The 21,666-nt window shown below is 47.6% G+C and overlaps 1 protein-coding gene across 2 annotated transcripts in view; it reads right to left on the minus strand.

Annotated features, from left to right (window-relative positions):
• Positions 1 to 21,018, minus strand: part of TVP23A (trans-golgi network vesicle protein 23 homolog A) — a 32,814-nt gene extending 11,796 nt beyond the window's left edge. For both annotated transcript variants that reach the window (XR_011485376.1, XM_020894785.2), the window contains exons 1-2: positions 20,239 to 21,018; positions 19,907 to 19,986 (exon numbers count right to left, since the gene is read on the minus strand). Coding sequence is in view for 1 of the 2 variants with exons in the window: in XM_020894785.2 (XP_020750444.2) it covers positions 19,907 to 19,986; positions 20,239 to 20,247 (89 nt within the window). In the remaining variant the exon portion in view is untranslated. The remainder of the gene's footprint in view (positions 1 to 19,906; positions 19,987 to 20,238) is intronic.
• Positions 21,019 to 21,666: the final 648 nt, after the last annotated feature.

Raw genomic sequence — 21,666 nt, forward strand, 5'->3', positions numbered from 1 at the left:
TTTTATTGGAATGCAGCCATGCTCACTCATTCTCTGGCAAAGCTGAAAATATTTACCCAGAACTCATGCCAATTCCTGCTCTAGATAGGCAGGAAGAATTTGATGATGAAATCAGGCTCCATTCAAGACAAACCAAAATGAATCAAACTGCTAGTAATGACCTCTCCCACCTACTTCACCGCCTACTTCCAAAGCTATAGGGCAGGAGCTGCCCGACTGGCAGAAACAATGGATTGTGCTAGAAGTCAGAGCAGTGAGGGTAAGAGGGGCAGTGACTTACACACAAGAGGGCTTGTGATGCTGGAGGGGTCCCACGTCTTGATCCCTCATGTGCATCTACATAAAAACTCACCCACCTGCACATTTAGGATGAATGCGATTTACTGTATGTACGCAGCTCTGCTGCTTCGTCACTCAGTCGTGTCCGACTCTGCGGCCCCATGGACCGTAGCCCACCAGGATCCTCTAACTGGGCAAGAATACTGGAGAGGGTTGCCATGCCCTCCTCCAGGGGGTCTACCCAACCCAGCGAGCAAACCCGTGTCTCTTACATCTCCTGCACTGGCAGGCAGGTTTTTCGCCACCTGGGAAGCCCATGAGTCGTAACTGCCCCCAGTTGGAAGCACCAAGATGTCCTTCAATAGGTGGATGGATACATCATAGTACATCCACACGAAGGAATATTGTATTTTCGGCACAAAAAAGAAATGAGCTCTCACGCCATGAAAAGACATGGAGGAACCTTGACGCACACTACACGGGGAAAGAAGCCAGGCTGAAAAGACTACATACTGTATGGATCTAACTCTACGACATTTTGGAAAAGCCTCAGCTACGGAGACAGGAAAAAGATCAATGGTTGCCAGCGTTTAGAGACAAGGAGGATGAATAGCTGGAGCCCAGGGGATGTTTAGGGCAGTGAAACTGGTCTGTGTGATACTCTCATGGTGGATACATGCCATTATACATTTGTCAAAGCCTACAGAAGACATCACTGACTCAATGAACGTGAGTTTGAGCAAACTCGGGAGATAGTGAAGGACAAGGAAGCCTGGCGTGTGGCAGTGCATGGGGTCACAAAGAGTCAGACACGCTGAGCAACTAAACAACAATGGAAGGTACAACACCAAGGGTGGACCCGGATGGAAGCTATGGACTTCAGCTAACAATGCACTGGTTCATCACAGCAAATGTATGACATTAATGCAAGATGTTAACAATAGGGGGAACTTTGGGGTGGGGAGGGGCTCAGGGGAACTCTGTACTTTTTGCTCAGTTTTTCGGTAAACCTAAAACCACTCCTAAAAATGGTCACAGGTTGGGGGTGGTGCTCTGTCTAGCCAGAGTAAAGTCAGGGGTGGGGTTGGAGAGGACCATGTACCCCAGGCACACACATCCCCTTCCCAGCAAACTTCCTTTCTTTTAAAGATTTTTTTTTAATATAGGCCATTTTTAAAGTCTTTTTTTGAATTTGTTATAATACTGCTTGTTTCATGCTTTGGTTTTTTTGCGTGAGAGCCGTGTGGGGTCTCAGCTTCCCAACCAGGAATCAAACCCACACCCCCTGCAATGGAAGGTGAAGTCTTAACCACTGGACAGCCAGGGAAGTCCCCCTACAAACTTCTAAAGCACATTCAAATTGGGGGCAAAAGTTTGATTTAATTCTCCGTTCCGCAGTGATTTAATAGTCTCTTTAAAAGTTGCCCTTTATTGGTTTAAAATACTTTGAAAACTAATTCTTTATCAAACATCCTATTTTAAATACTGCTCTCATCTTTCAAATACTCTGACAAGCCTTCTGCTTTCCACTGTGGCAAAGGTCTGAGGAAAGACAGTATTTTTTCTCCCTCCTTTACTTTGCTACAAAAATAGCATCTGAGATGATGTCTTGAATTTGCTCCAAAATAAGCTGGGGGCGGGGAGTGGGCGGGGGTAAAGATGAAATAGTCTGGCCACGTGTTGATCATGACTGAAGCTGAGCAATGGGAACATCAGGGGCATTGTTCTCTGTACTTTTATGTAAATCTGATTTAAAAAATAGAAAAATAAAGAAATCATCAGAGGTAGATTCGACTTTGCATCGAGGCAAGGCATGTTTCAGAGAAAAAAGAATTAAAGGTCTCTAGATTGCTATTCTGGGGGCCATCTGTGGTCAAAAACAAACAAAAAAAAATTCAGACCTAAAAATCCCCAGTTGAGTAACTGGCTGCTACAGCTGGATGCATGAGGTAAAATTCCAGAAAGTAGGTCCTTTCTTCTGGGCTTACCAGTTCTTCTGCAAAAAAATAAAGGCCACCCCTCTCTATGGAGTAAAAATGCCCACCCACCTCCTAACTGGACAGTCAGTACAGTGAAAGACAGAAAGCCTCGATCCACACTCACACTCCATCTTTGCTGTGTACTTGGTTCTGGACAGGGCACTAAACCGCTCAGAGCCTCGGTTTACTCATCTGGAAAATGGGAGAATAGCATTTAACTGCAGATGGCCAAGGCTTCTAGGAGGAAAAACACCTACGGTGCCAGACCAGAGGGGGGCATGTTGTTAATATCACTCTACATATTGTTTGACTCATTCATGGTCAAAAGTTTTGAGAACGGGAGAAAGTGAGAAAAAGCCTTGGCTGGTGATGATCTTTTTGGATGCTTTCCATTGGATGCTTTTTCCTCATTGTTGAAAAGCAGCAGGATGCTACTATATATTTCTTCAGCCCTGACACCCACTTAGTCAGGCGGCTCTCGCGCTAACAGCAGTGTGTGTGGGGTGGCAGGGAAGATGTGGCAGGGAAGGGGACCCCAGAAAGTGACAACTAAGACCATATCCACCTGTTCCCCTCCCCTCGTGCCCCCGAGCTTGTTAGCAATGCAGGAACAGTGGCGTACCCCAGGCCTTCGGAGCCCAAATCTTCATTTTAACGAGATCTGCATGCTCGTTGCCATCCAGAAGTCCTCCTTTGTCCCATCTTCAAGGTAAACTCAGTCATGATGACAAAGACAGGGGAAGGAACCCACACTTAAAAAGGCCTTGCTAATCCAGCGGGTGAGCCGTGGGGGCTAGACGGACTTTTCTAAATGTAACATTAGCGCCATCACCCTTCAGACTCCAACTTCTTGTTTCAGATGACAGCACATCCTCATCCTTGCCCAACATCTGGGCCAGGAAGGCAGGTCTGGGGCTGCTGGGATGTCTCAACAGATGCTGGTTGCTAAGCGCTCAGAGCTTTGATTCAAAGGTCAGCACCACAGAGGTCTGAGTATGGAAGTGAATAAAAGGACAGACTTCCCTTTGGCCACCACAGTTTTCCCCTCTAGTTTCTGTTCTTTATTTCTTTTTAAAGAGACATCCCCCTGGAGAAGGAAATGGCAACCCACTCCAGTACTCTTGCCTGGAAAATCCCACGAACAGAGGAGCCTGGTAGGTTACAGTCAGTGGGGTTGCAAAGAGTTGACACACGACTGAGCGACTTGACTTTACTTTTAGTCCCCATTTTAGAATTTCATTGAGAAAAGAGTATAAACGTTGTGGAGATATGCATATTTTTTAATATCACACATATATGTATAAGCGTTTTTAATATATACACATATATGTATGAGTTATGGAGAGCTAAAATTATATATTATTATTGTTGTTGTTATTACTGTTCAGTCACCCAGCCATGTCTGACTCTTTGTGACCCTGTGAACTGCAGCAGGCCAGGCCTACCTGTTATTTATATATTGTTATACAGTATATACAATTGTGTAGCATATATAGTTGTGTTATTAAATAATATTTATATATTATAGAACACACTTATGTATCTAATATACATTAAATTAATATATCAACAATATATATTTTATGTATATGAATATACATTATATTTATACATTAAAAATGTACAGTGAGTATTATAAACCACTATATGGTCTATGATAATATAATTGTATGATAAAATATCAAAAAAAATTAAAAAAAAAATAAAGAGACATCCCATCTTTATCAGCTGGGTATAGTGGTTGAGTCGCTAAGTCGTGTCTGACTCTTGTGATGCCATGGACTGTAGCCCACCAGGCTCCTCTGTCCATGGGATGCTCCAAGCAAGAATACTGGAGTGGGTTGCCATGCCCTTCTCCAATCAGCTGGGTACGCGGAGCTGCAAAATGCTGGGCAAAGGGAACCCCCAGAGATGGGTCAGCGGGCCCTTGGCCGCTCAGCCCTGGCTGGGCCCTCTGTGGGGACCCGCGATTCTCTTCGAGGGGCACCAGGGCTGATTCCTGCCCACAGACCCTAGCTACTGCCCACTCCCCGCCACTACTCGAACCATGGACCAGATTCCTTAGAGACCCAAATGAAATGGGAACACAGAAGAGCTGAAAACAGGTCTTCAAACAAGACCTTGCACACGAAGTTTCACGGAGGCAACGTTCACAGTCACCACGAGGCGGAAACGGCCCAAACGTCCCATCAGTGGACTGTCCGTGCGATGGGGTGTCACAGCCATGAAAAGGAATGAAGCGCTGAAACCTGCTCCAGTGTGGGCGAACCTCGACAACCTTAGGCTCAGTGAAAGAGGCCAGACGCAAACACATAGATACTGTAAGATTTCACTAAGTAAGCTACCCAGAAGTGGCAAATTTACAGAGATAGAAAGCAGAATATAGGCTCCCGGCGGCTGGAGGGAGGAGGAAACGGGGAGTGATTGCTTCACAGACATAGGCTCTCTCTGTGCGGGGAGGTGAAGGGATTCTAGAGGCGGTTGGTGGTGACGGTGACACAACAGTCTGAACGGACTTCTTGCCACTGACTTGAGATGCTTAAAATGGTAGATTTTTTTTTTTTGGTCATGCATATTTAACCACAACTAGGTGAAAAAAAAAACATGAAAAAATTATTGGAGTACTGATGCATGCAATAACACGGTGGCACCTTGAAAACATGCCAAGTGAAAGAAGTCAGGCATAAAAGGTCCCAGATTGTAGGATTCCATTCTTGTGAAAAGTCCAGAATAGACCAACTCATAGAGTCAGAAAGCAGGTAAGTGGTTATCGGAGGCTAGGGACACTGCAGGGAACAGAGAGTGACTGCTTAATAGCTATGGGGTTTCCTTTTGGGGTGATGAAATTATTCTGGAATGAGACAGTTAGGATGGCTGCATAGCACTGTCAACATCCTAAATGCCACCGAATCAATAACTGTATTTTTTTTTAATATTTATTTATTTATTTGGCTGTGCCAGGCCTTACTTGTGGCATGTGGGACCCAGTTTCTGACCAGGGATGGAACTCGGGCCTCCTACAGTCAGAGCTCCGACTTAGCCACTGGACCACCAGGGAAGTCCCGAATCGTTCACTCCCAAATGGTTAAAACGGTCAATTTGATGTTATGTGTTATTTTACAATTTAAAAAGGAGAAGAAATTGGAGTGGGGAGGAAGAGAGATGCTGCCTTCATTGGCTCTCCTTTGGGGGGCAGGTGAGGTGAGTAGAGAGGGTCCTGGGTACAAGTTCAGAGACAGATTCATAGATTCAAATCTCAGATCCACCCCTGAGGACCTGTGTGACCTTGAGTAAGTGACTTAACCTCTCTGTGTGAGTCCCAGTTTTCTCATCTGTAAAATGGGATAAGAGTCAGGACTGCTGAATTGCACAGGAGGCGTCATACAATCATTGTTGGTGTGAATCATGTTCCCTGGAGTAAGAAGTACCAACGGCACGGAGCTGCCAGGAAGATTACGTGAGAATCACAGGCAAAGAAGGACTCAGTATACTGCCTGGTGGGCAATGAGTTCAATACCCACTATTATCAGAAATAACTCTGCATTTGCCTTGGTGGCTAATCATTCCTGTTATACTATTGTATGACGCAGTGCTTTTCCACATACACACCACCTGGATCTCTCGTTGTTTTTTTTTTTTCCTTTTCAAGGCTTGTGGGATTTTAGTTCCCTGACCAGGGACTGAGCCCGGGCCCTCAGCCGTGAAAGCACATCGTCTTGGTCATTGGACCACCACCACCTGGCTCACTTGTTAAACGCAGACTCTGATTCAGGAGGTCTGGGTGGGGCCCAAGAGTCTGCGTTTTAATGAGCACCCAGGTAATGCTGATGCTGCTGGTCCATTGCCCATCCTCAGAGTAGCAGGGAATACAGGAAGGTGCTGTATTTGTTTCCCAGGGCTGCTAAAACAAAACACAGCAAACTGGGCAATACCAAGACCATGTTGTCTTAAAACCCATCATTTCATTGTGCTCAAAAAAAAACAAAACAAGAAAGCAAAGCAAAACAAACACCAAAATCTCTGTGTCTGCAGGCTTGGTTCCTTCTGGGGGCTCTAGGGGGAAACCCATCCCAGGCCCCCTCTCCTATCTTCTGACGTCAGCCGGCACCCATGGGGTTCCTTGGCTTGTATCTACATCACATCAACCTCTGCCTGAGTTGTTGCGTGGCCTCCCTCATGTGTCTGTCTTCACAAAGCTGCCTTCTTTCAAGGACACTAATCATTTGGGACTAGGGCCCCAGCCTACTCCAGGATGCCTTCATCTTAGCTAATCACATCTGCAAAGACCCTATTACCAAGTGAGGTCACATTTTGAGGCCCTGGAGGTGAGGACGTCCACATATATCTCTTGGGAAGAATATAAGTCAACCCACAACACCTGCCTGGGGAAAAATGAGCCCAGAGAACATAAGCGAGGCTGGAAAGGGACAGAAAGCCATTCTGCAGTTAAGGGGTTGGAAGCTCAGGAGGTCTTGAAGTGAATTGCCCTGGGCCTGGAGCAAAGAAGCAGTTGTGCAGGTGATGCCCCTGCAAACCTACACAAGGTCAGCTCTCCAGCTACAGGCCTTGGAGGAACCATCTGCCCAAGGAAGGGTGGAAGGATCATCTCTTCTGATTTGCACAAAGGTGCCCTACAGGCTAGCAGCTGCTCTGAGGGGCAGAATCCGCCCAGGTTTCATCACTGTCCCACCTGTCAGCTGTCTCGCAGAGACCCACAGAGCAACTGAAAGGGGACACATGCTTGGTGACAACAGTGACTTCCCAGAATACATCCACTAAGAGATGCTGTTAATATCAGCCCTGCCCAATGCACCCCCTGGTCACAGAGCCGGAGAGCTGGCGCAGGAGACAAACCCAGACTGTGGCTTCTAAATGCCGCTCTCCAAAGGAGCCACAGCTCCCTGAAGAAGTGATGCCTCCAGGCGCAGATGGAGAAATGAATATGATAAGAAATGAATATGGGATTGGAACATCCCAGATCACAAGGAAGCTGTCAAAGACTCTGAGAGCCAGGTCAAAACCTCAAAGGCCGACGGGTAGACGCTCCCATTGGCCAAAGATGGGAGAACCTGAACAGCAATAAGAATGTCTGAATCCATGAGTCATGTGATATTTGTGCAAAACCCTCAGTGGTCACTTATGGGGGACACTGGGGAACAAGACTCATCACTTGGAAAATGGAAAAATGAAGGGCAAGCATGGAGCATTTATTATGCCTTTTCTCTGTACAGTATATCCTGCAATTTATTTGAAGAGGGGGAGTTTCTCTTCCTAGATTACTTCAGCTCACAGATGGAGATGGAATGATAGTGTGCTTAGAATGTCACCATGCTGCAGCCCACAACACATTCACTCACAAGCAGCTGCTGTGAATGGACAACCAGGCATTGGGAGCCCCTGATGGAAGAACTTGGTAGTTCAGCTGGTAAAGAATCCGCCTGCAATGCAGGAGACCCCAGTCCGATTCCTGAGTCGGGAAGATCCCCTGGAGAAGGGATAGGCTACCCACTGCAGCATTCTTGGTCTTTCCTTGTGGCTTAGCTGGTAAAGAATCCACCTGCAATGTGGGAGACCTGAGTTCGATCCCTGGGTTGGGAAGATCCCCTAGAGGAGGGCATGGCTACCCACTTCAGTATTCTGGCCTGGAGAATTCCATGGACAGAGGAGCCTGGCGGGCTACAATCCAGGGGGTCGCCAAGAGCTGGTCACAACCGAGCGACTCTTCATCATTATTCCTGGTCCAAGAGAGTATGTCAGAGGCTTGGAGTCAGTTGGCTGACTGTTCCTTTGCACTTTGTAAAGTATTTTACTATCCTAAGGAGAGAGACATCTGTATTGCAATGCTAGGGAAAATGTGAGGATCCATTAACACAATCTGTGGCTGTTTCTGAGTCATTCTGAAAGCCTCCTTACTCCCGTAATGAGTAAGGAGTGAGTCATTGGCCATGGAACACCTGAGGCTGAGCCCCTGTGTGAAGAGAATTTCCTTCAGGCTGGAGTAGGGCCAGCCCCAGGCCATTTGCCTTGGATTCCAACCCGAAGTTATTGAGCCAGTCTTGGTTAAGGAGATGTCAACAGCATCACTTGCCAGAATATGTGGCTGAGCCTTGCATCAACGCCTGCTGTTGTTGTTTAGTCGCTCAGTCGTGTCCAACTCTGTTGTGACCCCATGGACGGTGTAGCCCGCCAGGCTCCTCTGTCCCTGGGATTTCCCAGGCAAGAATACTGGAGTGGGTGGCCATTCCTTCTCCAGGGGGTCTTCTCAACCCAAGGATTGAACCCACATCTCCCACATTGCAGGTGGATTCTTTACCGCTAAGCCACCAGGGAAGCCCATTATCAATATCTACCCATACTATAATGAAGGTGAACACACACGCATGCACACACACACACCACTCCCTACTTAATCCAGAAATAGACAACCTAGAAAAATATGCCAAGTCGCTCAGAGCAGAATCACATTGCAGAAGCCTGTCACACCCATCTCAACACCGACTGACTCAGCATCTTTGGGGATGGAGGCCCTGAAGTTTTGGTCCTTTGTTTGCTGAGATCCCTTGGGAATGCAGGCCCAGTGACAGGCGTCTGGGACCTGCTGCCTTCACCCTTCTCTGTCCAATCTTAGAAGTCCCAGCAGGTGGCAGAATTGGGACAAAGGTCAATTTAAGCCAAGTTCCCATGTGTGTCCCCAGAGTCCAGCCAGTCCGGGCCGGCAGCATCTTTCACCCTGGCCCCTTCACCAGCCTCCTGACATCTCTCTGCTCCCGTTCTTGCCCTACAGGCCACTTGACAGCCACTGGGAGTATTCTCAAGGGTCAGCCAGACCATGCCCCTCCCCTGCTCAAATCCCTCCAAAGACTGCCCATCAAAGCAGAGCAATTCCAATTTGCCATCAGAATTTTCAAAGCCCTAACAAATCTCCAACGGCCTCCTCCTCCCACTTCCCCACTTGCTACACCCTGGCCTGGTTCCAACAATCCCTAGACTATACTCCCACCCCAGGGCCTTTGCACTTGCCGTTCCCTCCGTCAGAAGTCTCTTGCTGTGCATCTTCCCACACTTGGCTCCTCCTCCACATTATGGTCTCAGTCCAAATGTACCTTCTCAGGGCTTCTCTGAGCCCTCTAGAATCTAAATGGGCCCCCTGGCCCTGGCCCCCTTTCTCATGGCACTTCCCACCCTCTGATGTTACTTTGTTTAGATATTTGCTGATACGTTCACTGTCTCTTCCCAATTAAAATGTCAGGTCCATGAGGACAGGGACCATGCCCATCTAGTTTTCTCTGCAGTTCTTAAAACAGTGCTAGGCACATGAAGGTCCTTGAAAGGTGTTCTTGACTTAACGAATAAATGAGTGAATGAAAGAATAAATCAGTGGCTCTCAAATGGGAGGTGATTTGGGGTCCCTCGCCAGCAGCGTCTGGAAATGTTTTTGGTTGCTGCAACTAGGGGACTGCTTCTGGAATCTAGTGGGTAGAGGCCAGGGATGCTGCTAAACATCCTAGTGTGCACAGGACAGTCCCTGCAACAATGTCCAGCCCCAAATGTCAACAGTGTCAACCCCGGAATAAAGGAGTGACGAGTTAAACACTCCTGGTCCACATGGTCAAGCTTGGAACATCAAGGAACCAATGTCTGACCACCACCTCCTTCTGGTCCCCGATGCCTTCCTCAATTGTGTGAGTTATGATGGTTCAGGAGAAATGTCCCTTGGATGACTATACTGTTGGCATTGCTTATGCAATCAATTTCATGTTAACAAGAAACATAAAAAAAAAAAAAAAAGAAACATAAAGAAGGGGAACTAAAGGAGATGAAGATGTAAGGGGTTAATTTCAAAATATGTAATTCTGTGTCCTAATCAAAGAGAACTGAAATTTGTCTAGTTCCTTGATTCTGTGGGTTATTTTCCTTGGTAATCGTGAACCTTCCTTAAAATTAAACAATCAGCCTTTCGTGAGACCTGCTTATGTGTCATTATTTCTAGATTTTTTAAATAGGTTATAGAGTGGGGATGGGCAGTGTGATTTGTCACACAAAGTCACAGGGTGAGGGGTCCTCACTTATTGAGGCGATCAGACTTTCTAACAACAAAGAAAGAACAAAATTATCCTTCTCATCTGTGTGTTGTAGCACGATGTGTGTGGAACAATCAGAGATGTCCCTGTGTTGATTTCTGGGAATAATGGACAGCCACTGAGGCGTATCTGTACCATCACCTGCCCCCTTCCTTCCTTGCCCCACCACACCATCAGCTTCTTATGGGCCAATGTCAAACACAGAGGTCTCAAGCATGCTCTGAGTCCCCTTAAATGCAAGTTTAATTTCTCTAAATCCAAACCCCAGAGAGAGCAAGAGAATAATCTAAACAGCGTTCTCAGCCAGGGGCAATTCTACCCCAAGGGCACATTGCTTGGCAGAGTCTGGAGTCAACTTTGGTTGTCACAACTGGGGGCGGGGGGCAGCGTTACTGGCATCAAGTGGGTGGAGTCCAGGGAGGCTGCTAAGGTCCTGCAGCACACAGGACAGCCCCCACAAAGAACCAGCCAGTCCCAAGTACCCACTCCAGTGTTCTTGCCTGGAAAATCCCATGGACAGAGAAGCCTGCAGGCTACAGTCCGCAGGGTCACAAGACACGGTTGAGTGACTGAGCACACACATGTATCAGGGCTGAGAAAGTCTGCTCTGCAAACTAGAGGCAATTCCACATTCTCATCTGCACAAGGAAAATATGAAGCACTCCCCGGAGGAAGCAGACAACAGAAGGCCTGAGACTACCGATCCCAGGACAGTGCCTGTCTCCAAGGACTCCCACCTGCCTCAACACCTGCTCCCCAAAGCACAGTCTAACCTAAGATGCCACTCCAGAGCCAGATCTAATGGTTCAAATCCCCACCTTGCAGCTGCACCGCTGTATGACCTCGGGCCAACCCCTCAACTCTTTCCTGCAATTTCTTTCATCTTGAAATTAATTTAAAAAAAAAATCAACTTCATAGGTTTGTGAAAAAGTGAAAGTTGCTCATTCATATCCAACTCTTTGCGACCCCTATGGACTGTAGCCCACCAGGCTCCTCTGTCCATGGAATTCACCAGGTAGGAATACTGGAGTGGGTTGCCATTTCCTTCTCCAGGCGATCTTCCCAACCCAAGGATCGAACCTGGGTCTCCTGCATTGCAGACAGATTCTTTACCACTTGAGCCACCAGGGAAGCCCTCATAGATTTGTAATACAGCTTAAATGCATATTATGAGTAAAACACTGAGAACAGTGCCCACGTATAGTGAGTGTTTGCTATTATTTTTCATTCAATCTAATTTCCCCTAAAAAGCAGCCAAGAATTTCATCTGGAGCTCATTTTGAGGAACAGCTTTGCGTGTCTATCATGGAAAGATGAACGGACAGTGGGACATGTTTTGAAAAACAAAACATTATCCTACTTGACAGGCTAGGCACGGATTTTGATTCCACGTGATTTCTGCCTTGGGTCCCAGCCCCACCAAGAGGTGACTCCTGGTGGTGCCTGAGACCACCGGTAGCATTCCCCTCAATTTAAGGCCCACTGGGCTGAACAAGGACCAACCATGGAACACTGACCAAACCTCACCAGCAAACCAGCCCTGACAACTGAGACCATCCTCAGACCCAATAACTCTGCCTGGAGCAAGATGGGAATCCATTGGAAGTCACAACATTTGGGTCCAAATGAATTTTGTGAAGACAGTGCTTTGAAAGCATAAACCAAACTCTCCATCCGAGGGACAGTCCCCAGCTTCAGGGACAATTCCAGTGTGACATCCTGTTGCAACCGAGGACCTGGCTCTACCCCAGCCCCGCCCAGAGTCAGGACACCAAAGTCACACTTATGATCAGAGAATAGGTACCATTTATGAAGGACACACAAGATGTCAGTGGTCCCGCTGGCCTCGTTACATGTTATACTTTCTTCACCCAATTGAGTTCTCCTTTCACAACCTGTGATGGAGCTAACCTCGTCCCCGTTTTACAGATGAGGAAGTAGGAGGGAGCTGCAGAGTCCCTCAGTGAGATGAAGATACTGTGTCTCTGCCTCGTTTCCTCCTAGAGAACCAAGTAAACAGGTATGTGTATGTGTCGGTGTGTGTATGCGTGCATGCACACTCAGTCGTGTCCGACTCTTTGTGACCCCATGGGCTGTAGCTCTCCAGGCTCCTCTGTCCATGGGATTCTCCAGGCAAGAATACTGGAGTGGGTTGCAATTTCCTCCTCCAGGGGATCTTCCTGACCCAGGGCTCGAATCCGCATCTCCTGCACTGGCAGGAGGATTCTTTACTAGTGAGCCACCCAGGAGGGGCCCACGTGAATGTTCCCACGTGAATTACTCAAAAGAACCAAGAGAGCAGAAACAACTCAAATGCCCAACAACTGATGAAGGATACAGAAAATGTACTCTAGCCAGACAATGAAATATGATTCAGCCATAAAAAGTAGTGAAGGACATGCCAAAACATGATGAACCTTGAAAACATGATGCTCAGTGAAAGAAGCCAGATAAAAGGCCACATACTGTATGATCCCATTTACATGAAATGTCCAAAGTAAGCAAATTCAAAGGGATGGAAAGTAGATTAGTGGTTTCCAGGGGCTGGGGGAGGGGAGAAATGGGAAGTGACTGCTGAAGGGTCCAGGATTCCCATCCAGGGTGATGAAAAATCCTGGGACGAGACAGTGAGGATGACTGCACAACCTTGTGGATATACCAGAAACCACACTGGATTGTATAAACTGTGAGTTTATGATATGTGACCATTTCAGTAAAAACATACCACACATACAACATGATACTGAAAGCAAAGACAGCAAAAGTAAAAACCATAAATGGAACTACATAAAATTTAAAAACTTTTGTTCACAGGACACCATCGATAGATTGGAAAGGTAACCAGTGACATGGGAGAAAACATTTGCAAATCATACATTTCATAAGGGCTTAATATCCAGAATATATTAAAAAATTCCAACCACTGGACAACAAAAAAAATACAATAACCCATTAAAAAACAGGCAAAGGACTTTGGACGGACATTTCTCCTAACATGATATGCAAATGGAAAATATGCACACAGGAAGAAGCTCAACATCACTAATCATTAGGGAAAGGCAGTCAAATCTATAAGATACCAGCTCACATCCATCAGGATGGTCTCTCTGAAAATAAATAAATAAATAAAAATTAAAAAAAACAGAAAATAACAATTGCTGGTGAGGATGTAGAGAAATTGGAAACTTGTGCATTGCTGGTGGTATTGTAAAATGCTTCAAGTGCTATTGAAAATAGTATGAAAGTTCCTCAAAAAGTTAAAACCAGAATTACCATATGACCCAACAAGCCCATTTCTGGGTATCTATCAAGAACCGAAAGCAGGGTCTTGAAGAGATATTTGTACATCCATGTTCATTGCAGTAATATTTACAAGAGCTAAAACATGGAAGCAACCAAAGTGTCCACTGACAGATGAACGGATGAACAAAGTGTGGTCTGTACACACAATGAAATATTCTTCAGCCTTTAAAAGGAAGGAAATTGACATACGATAGAACATGGTGAACGTTGAGGACATTATGTTAAGTGAAATAAGCCAGCCACAAAAAGACATATTCTCTACGATCCTATTTACATGAAGTATCCAAAGTTGTTAAATTCAGGGACTTTCCTGGTGGTCTAATGGCTAAGATTCTGTGCTACCAACGCAGGGTGCCTGGGATGGATCCTTGCTCAGGGAACTTGATCTTACATGCCACAACTAAGAGTTCACTTGCTGCAACTAAAGATCCTGTATGCCACAACTAAGACCCAGAGCAGCCAAATAAATATATATTTAAAAAAAAAAAAAAAGACTCCATGCTTTCACGGCAGAGGGCGTGGGTTCGATCCCTGACAGGGTAGCTAAGATCTCTCACATTGCAAGTCATAGCCAAAAAGCAAAAAAAAAAAAAAAATTAAGTTGTCAAATTCAGAAAGACAGAAAGAAGGGGTTGGGGGGAGGAGGGAATAGAGAGTTGGTATTGAAGGGGAAAGTGTCTCAGATTTGTAGATGAAAAAGTCCAGGAGATCCGTTTTACGACAACATAAATATATTTAACAGTACTGAACATTCAAAAATGGTAAATTTTATGTTGTGGGTTTTTTTCCACACTAAAAAAAAGTAAAAAAGAAAAGAAAAAAAGCAGCCCACTGGGGAAAAATAAGCACAGCATCACTATTAATAACATTTCCTCTACCTGCCCACGTGTGCTACAGAGAGTCACATCCTTCACTGATTCAGCAAGGTGCTCTCCCCACCACACTGCACTTCACTGACCTGGAACCAGGGACAAGAAGGGAAGGGGCCAAGTCTCTATCCCCAGGGCTTAGCCAGCACCTGTACACAGATGCTGGATAAATATGTACTGAACAAACCGTAGAGCAATCACGTAGGGAAGTCAGGTAGGTACAGGTACCCTCTTTTCACAGATGGGTCAATGGCAGCTTAACAAGGCAAGATGAACACTGTCCAGAATCGCAAAGTCAGCAAGCAGTGAAGGAAGATGTAGCCCTGAAGTCCCAGACTCCTGCTACAGGGCCCCTTCCATAATCTCACCTCCCTTCAAAGTCAACCAGGAATCCATTTTAACATGGAATTTATAAATAACCATTCTCACCTGATACTAGTGAGCCTTAACTTGTTTGGATCATGGGCCCATTTGATAATATAATTAAAGTCTGAGTCCCTTTCTTAAAGCAACACACATGTGAAACTTGGACAATAGTTTCCAGAGGGTTCCTGGACCATGTGAAGCCCATCCACAGGGTCCAGTTAAGAACCCCCTTCTCCATCCTGCTATTTGGGTGATTTTATTTATGTTCAGGATTTAGAGCGATCTCTATATTCTTTTTTTTTTTTTTTAATTATAGCTGAGTTTTAGTCAATCCTAAAGGAAATCAGTCCTGAATATTCATTGGAAGGACTGATACTAAAGCTGAAGCTTCAATGCTTTGGCCACCTGATGTGAAGAACTGACTCACTGGAAAAGACCCTGATGCTGGAAAAGACTGAAGGCAGGAGAAGAAGGGGACGAAGAGGATGAGATGGTTGCATGGCATCACCTACTAAATGGACATGAGTTTGAGCAAGTCCAGAAGTTGGTGATGGACAGGGAAGCCTGGCATGCTTTAGTCCATGGGGTCGCAAAGAGTCGGACACAGCTGAGTGATTGAACTGAAGATAGTTGATTTATAATGTTGTGTTAGCTTCAAGTGTTCATTAAAGTGAATCAGTTATACATATATCCACTCTTCTTTAGATTCTTTTCCCATATAGGCCATTATAGAGTATTAAGTAGAGTTCCCTGTGCTATGGAGTAGGTCCTTATTAGTTATCTATTTTATACACGAGTGAGTGAAAGTCGCTCAGTCGGGTCCGACTCTTTGTAACTCCATGGACTGTAGCCCGCCAGGCTCCTCTGTCCATGGAATCCTCCAGGCAAGAACACTGGAGTGGGTTGCTATTTCCTTCTCCCAGGCATCTTCCCAACCCAGGGTTTGAACCCAGGTGTCCCACATTGCAGGCGGCTTCTTTACCATCTGAGCCACCAGGAAAGCCCTATTTATGATAGTATTTATATTTATATATGTAGTATGTATATGTCAATCCCAATTTTCCAATTTATCCCTACTCTCTTACCTCTGGTAACCATGTTTGTTTTCTACATCTGTTACTCTACTTCTGTTTTGTAGATACATTCGTTTGTACCCCCCCTTTGTTTAGATTCCACATGTAAGTGATATCATCTGTATATTCTTGAGTATCAGAATCAACTAGAGATGCCCATCCTGTGGGAATCTGGTTGAGCAGGTCCAGGGCTGGACCAGAAATGTGCATTAGGCACACCAGAGGATTATGGGATTGGAAGCGCTCAGGCACACACAGGTCCATGACCTGCTACCTCCGATCGCTGAATGCAGCCCACGTGACCTCCCCCCTGCCCAGTTAGATCCAGCCTTCCTGCCCTGCAGCGAATCAAACCCGGCCATTAGAGCATTCCACCACAAGCCAACAAAGACAACCCTAGACTCAATGTCTTTCCCACATAAGTGCCCTTCCACCTGGGTCCCAAGGTCAGGAGACTGGGCATCACCCTTGACTATACCCATCCACACCCCACACCTTGATTACCACCAAGGATGGCTGATTCTGCCTGCTCTTTGCCCCTCCACTTCCCTCCACCAGCCCTGCCAAAGCCCTGGCCCAAGCTCCCAGCTTCTGTCTGGTGATTCCTTCTGCCCTTCCCATCCACCCTCTATCCTGTAATTCTGATCATGTCACTGCACTGTGCGAATTCCAGCTCTAGAATCGCACTGTCCAATACGGTAGCCATGTGTGGCTATTAAAATTAAACATTCAAACTTCTGTCCCTCAGTCACAGTAGTCACATATCAAGTGTTCAACAGCCTTGTGGCTGGCAGCTGCCACACCCAGACAGCCTTAATGTAGAGCATTCCCAGACGTTCTAGTGGACAGCACAGTTCCAGAGCATCCCTTCTGGATGTGGCCCCAGTCTCTGCTCAAACTACTTTCCAGTAAACCAGTCTCAACTCCTTAAACTCTTGCTCTCACCTCTAAGCCTTTGTGTGTGCTCACTCCACGTCTCTTAGTTAACTCCTACCCATCCTTTGGGCTCAGCTTAGCTGTCACTTTCTCCCCTGGCCAGCATAAATGCCCAAGCTTTTGCCAGTCACAGCATTTCTTTACTTTTTTATATTTACATGTATTTATTTTTATTTGGAGGATAACTGCTTTACAATACTGTGTTGGTTTCTCCCACACATCAGCATGAATCAGCCACAGGTATACATATGTTCACTCCCACCTCGCACTCCATCCTACCCCCCGAGGTTGTCACAGAGCCCTGGTCTGAGTTCCCTGCGTCACGCAGCAGATTTCCACAGGCTATCTAATTTTACATTTGGTATCGTATATGTGTCAAAGCTACTCCCTCAATTCATCCCACCCTCTCCTTCCCCCTCCGAAATCACAGCATTTAAAACATTGAATCATAACAGCCACGGGCATGCCTATACCCTGCACCCCAACATCAACGGTTTCCAACCCAGGGCAAGTTTGCCTCCCAGGGAACACTTGGCACTGTCTGCAGACCTCACTGGTGGGATGCTCCTGGCATCTGGTGAACAGAAGCCAGAAATGCTGCTAAATATCCTAAATGCACAGCACATCCTCACAACCAAGAGGAACCTGGCCCCAAATGTCAGCAGTGGCTGACGTGGTCAGAGGCTGACCATCCCTGCTCCAGACCAGACCACGCCATAGAGGTAAGGGGTGCGTCCTGTACACCACATGTCCCCAGCCACCAGCCCAGATGTGGGCATACAGGAGCAGCTCAACGAAGACAGAGTCAGCTGTAGTGAGGTGAATGAACCTAGAGTCTATTAAGCAGAACAAGGTTAAGTCAGAAAGAGAAGAACAAATGTCTTATATGAACGCATATACATGGAATCTAGGAAATGGTACTGATGAACCTATTTACAGGGCAGAAATAGAGACGCAGCCGTAGAAAATACACTTGTGCACACAGTGGGGGAAGGAGAAAGTGGGGCGAATTCAGAGAGTACACTGACTTATATACGCTGCCATGTGTAAAACAGACAGAAGGAAACTGCTATATAACACAGGAAGCTCCGCTCGGGGCTCCATGGTGACCTAGAGGGGTCAGTTCAGTTCAGTTCAGTTGCTCAGTCGTATCCAACTCTTTGTGACCCCATGAACTGCAGCACGCCAGGCCTCCCTGTCCAACTCCCGGAGTTTACTCAAACTCATGCCTATCGAGTCGGTGATGCCATCCAGCCATCCTAAAGGGGTGGGCTGGGGCAAAAGGAGGGTGGTCTGAACAGGAGGGGATATATGTATTCTTATAGCTGGGTCACGTGGTTGTACAACAAAAACTAGCACAACACTGTAAAGCAATTATCCTCCAATTAAATTTTTTAAAAAGTCATTGAACACATAATGAGCTTAGATGATCTAGAAGATACCCCAGGATTCCAGTTCTCTCACAGCATCTTTCCTTAAAGACAATCATTGGTCATGATGGTAGGTTGAATAATCCCTCAATCCAGGGCCCTAACCGCTGGAAACTGTGAAAGTCACCAAGTTGTTATAGCAAAGGGGCCTCTGTGGGTGTGATCAAATTAAAGATCTTCAGGTGGGAAGATGACTCTGGATTATCCAAGTGGGTCCATAAATGCAACCACAAGTAACCCAGTAAGAGGAAGGCAGAGGGAGAGTGATACAGAAGAAAAGGCAATGTGAAATAAAAGTGAGGCTGGAAGATGCTACAATGCTCGTCTTGAGAGGGAGAGGAAGGAGTCACCAGCCAGAAAACCACTGGAAGCAAGAAAAGGCAAGAAACAGATTTTCCCCTAGGACTTCCAGAGAAAGTGTGTCCTGTAGACACTTCAGTTTCAGCCCAGTGAAACGGATTTTGGACTTCAGAACTGTGAGAGAATAAATCTCTGTTGTTTTAAGCCAACACTACATCTGGCTGGGGACTTCCCAAGTGGCTCAGATGGTAAAGAATCTGCCTGCCAATGCAGGAGACGTGGGTTCGCTCTTAGGGTCAGAAAGATCCCCTGGAGAAGGAAAAGGCAACCCACTGCAGTATTCTTGCCTGGGATACTGGCAGATACTGGACAGAGGAGCCTGGTGGGCCACGGTCCATGGGATTGCAAAAGAGCCAGATACGACTGAGCGACTAAAACAACACTATCTCACTGGCTAGAGTTGAAAGAGGGACAAGAATAAAAATTCAAGCCCCTGTCCACCTCTCCAGCCTCCTGCCAACCCCTGACTTCTCTCCCACTACCCTCCAGACACGGTGGCTTTCCTTTGACCTTCTAAACACAGCCCCGGGCCCTTAAACCTGCTTTTCCTTCCTCAAGGAAGGTGCTGCCTCTCATAACTCAGTTCAGTTCAGTTGTTCAGTTGTCTCCGACTCTGCAACCCCATGGACTGCAGCACGCCAGTCTTCCTTGACCTTCACTATCTCCTGGAGTTTGCTCAACTCATGCCTATTGAGTCGGTGATGCCATCCAACCATCTCATCCTCTGCTGCCCCCTTCTCCTTTTGCCTTCAACCTTTCCCAGCATTAGGGTCCTTTCCAATGAGTGGGCTCTTCACATCAAGCGGCCAAAGTATTTGAGCTTCAGCATCAGTCCTTCCAATGAATGAATATTCAGAGTTGATTTCCTTTAGGGTTGACTGGTGTGATCTCCTTGCAGTCCAAGGGGCTCTCAAGAGTCTTCTCCAGCATCACAATTAAAAGCACAAGGCAGCTAGCCTCCCCCAGTGACTTTCTCTTTCATCACCCTGTTTTCTTCCCAACTCTTCTCGCACTAATTATCTTGTTAACATCTTTGTTCACCTGTTAGTCCCCCTCCCCTCAAGACCACAGACTCCAGGAGGGCAGGGCCTTGTCTGATCTGTCCTGGGTGTGTTGGGAGTCCTACGCCTGGCACACACCAGGTACTCAATACATCCTGAATGAATGAACGTGAATGAATAAATCTGCAGCACTGAGGGGTGCCTGCCGGCAACCCGGTCAGAACGCACCTGATCTTGGCTTTCTGAAACGCCAGCTCCTCCTCGTTGCCAAAGTCCAAGGACACATCTTCAGTATCATCCACCAGGGCCTGGGGACATCAATGGCGGGTGACACGCCCTTCCCAGCGGTGCACAGGCCCTCTGGCCACGACCCTCTCTGCGGGCGGGGCCCCTCCCCTCCTCCACTCTCCCGCCCACTTGGAGTCCAGCGCAGGCCCAAGCCCTGGCCCCCGCATCCCTCCCCCTCCTCCCCCTCTTCCTCCCAGCTTCTCCCAGCCCTCCGGAAGGCTCCCAGCATCCTTGCCATCACCCTCCCATCCCCGGCATCCCCGCGGCCATACCTGCTTCATCCTTCCCAGAGCCCCCACCTGGAGCCCACAACCCAGCCTCCGGCTGCACCTCTCGCTGCGAAAGGGCTGGGATGCCTGGCGGGCAGCGGTGGTGGGCGCGAGGTGGGTCGGAGCCCGAGCCCCGGGGTGCAGCCTCCTCTCAGGTCTTCGGTGGGGGCGGGGCGCGCGGGCCCCAGAGCGCAGTCGCCGGTGGGGGAGGTGGGCTCGGCTGCCCGGGGGGGGGGGGGGAGGCGCGGGGCTTGGAGGGGTCCCTCTGCCCGAGACTTGCAGGGAACACCGCCTAGGAGAGAAAGCTGACGCCCATTGCGAGGATGGAGAGGGAAGACCGAGCTGCAGCAGGGAGGTGACGATTCCGGCTCAGAGGCGGACTCGGGAACCCAGATCGGTGATCCTGCGAGTAGAGCTGGTGGATGGGCGAAGCTGGTGGATGTTCCATAGATGTCGACCGAGGGAGGGAGCGAGTGCAAGAATGGATGTCAGTGTTGGGCAGCCTCTCTCAAGGCTGGAGAAGGCCCGTGTTTCCCCAAACACTCCATCCCAAAAAATTCCATAGGGCCTTAATTAAAAACAATTTCCCAGGCCAACCAGGGAGACTCATAATGCCTGGAGTGGAGTCCTGGATTCAGCCTTTTAACAGGTGAATCTGCTGCAGCCGTGGCGTGGGCCCCACTGCCGCCCACCGTGATGTTGCCTTCATCCTTTTGCCAGACACACATTGTGGACAAAGTATCTTTTATCAGCAGTAGTATTGTTTCTGTTTCCCCGGTGGCTGGGTAGTAAAGAATCTGCCTGCCAATGCAGGCAATGCAGGTTCAATCCCTGGTACAGGAAGCTCGGCTGGAGAAGGAAATGACCCACTTGAGCATTCTTGCCTAGAAAATCCCATGGACAGAGAAGCCTGGCTGGCTACAGTCCATGGGGTCTCATAGAGTCAGACACGATCTAGGGGCTGAACAATAGCAACAACAGCAAATGGATATGAAAGCCTTCCCAGTTATCTCCCACAAAGGAAGGCTTTGTCACCACCAAAGCTTTTCCTGGCCTGGGACAGGGTCACTCCCCTCTACTTTCTGCCCTCTCCTCCTCCTGGCCACCCACCTAGGAGCAGAGGTCAAAGAGTCTAGATGCCAAGGCCTCTAGTCCTGCCCTTTGCCTCCCGCCAAGGGCAGTAGGGACCTGTCTTCCACCCCTGGTGACTCCGAAAAGGGCTAGTGGTTTCCAAGGTCCCCACACAATTCACTTCCCGCTGGTCCCTGCAGGGGTGGGTGGCTGCCAGGAGGGAGGGGTAGAGAGCAAAGGTGCAAGAAGATACCTAAGCTCTGAGCCTTGGGCAGGCACTGCCCCCCCCCCCCCCCCCATTACCTAAACTGATCCCATGAAGGGTCTGCCAGGTGTGTGGGGAGGGAGGGTACTTCCTCC

The sequence above is a fragment of the Odocoileus virginianus genome, chromosome 33 (assembly GCF_023699985.2).
Source record: "Odocoileus virginianus isolate 20LAN1187 ecotype Illinois chromosome 33, Ovbor_1.2, whole genome shotgun sequence".
In the NCBI taxonomy this organism is placed as follows: domain Eukaryota; kingdom Metazoa; phylum Chordata; class Mammalia; order Artiodactyla; family Cervidae; genus Odocoileus; species Odocoileus virginianus.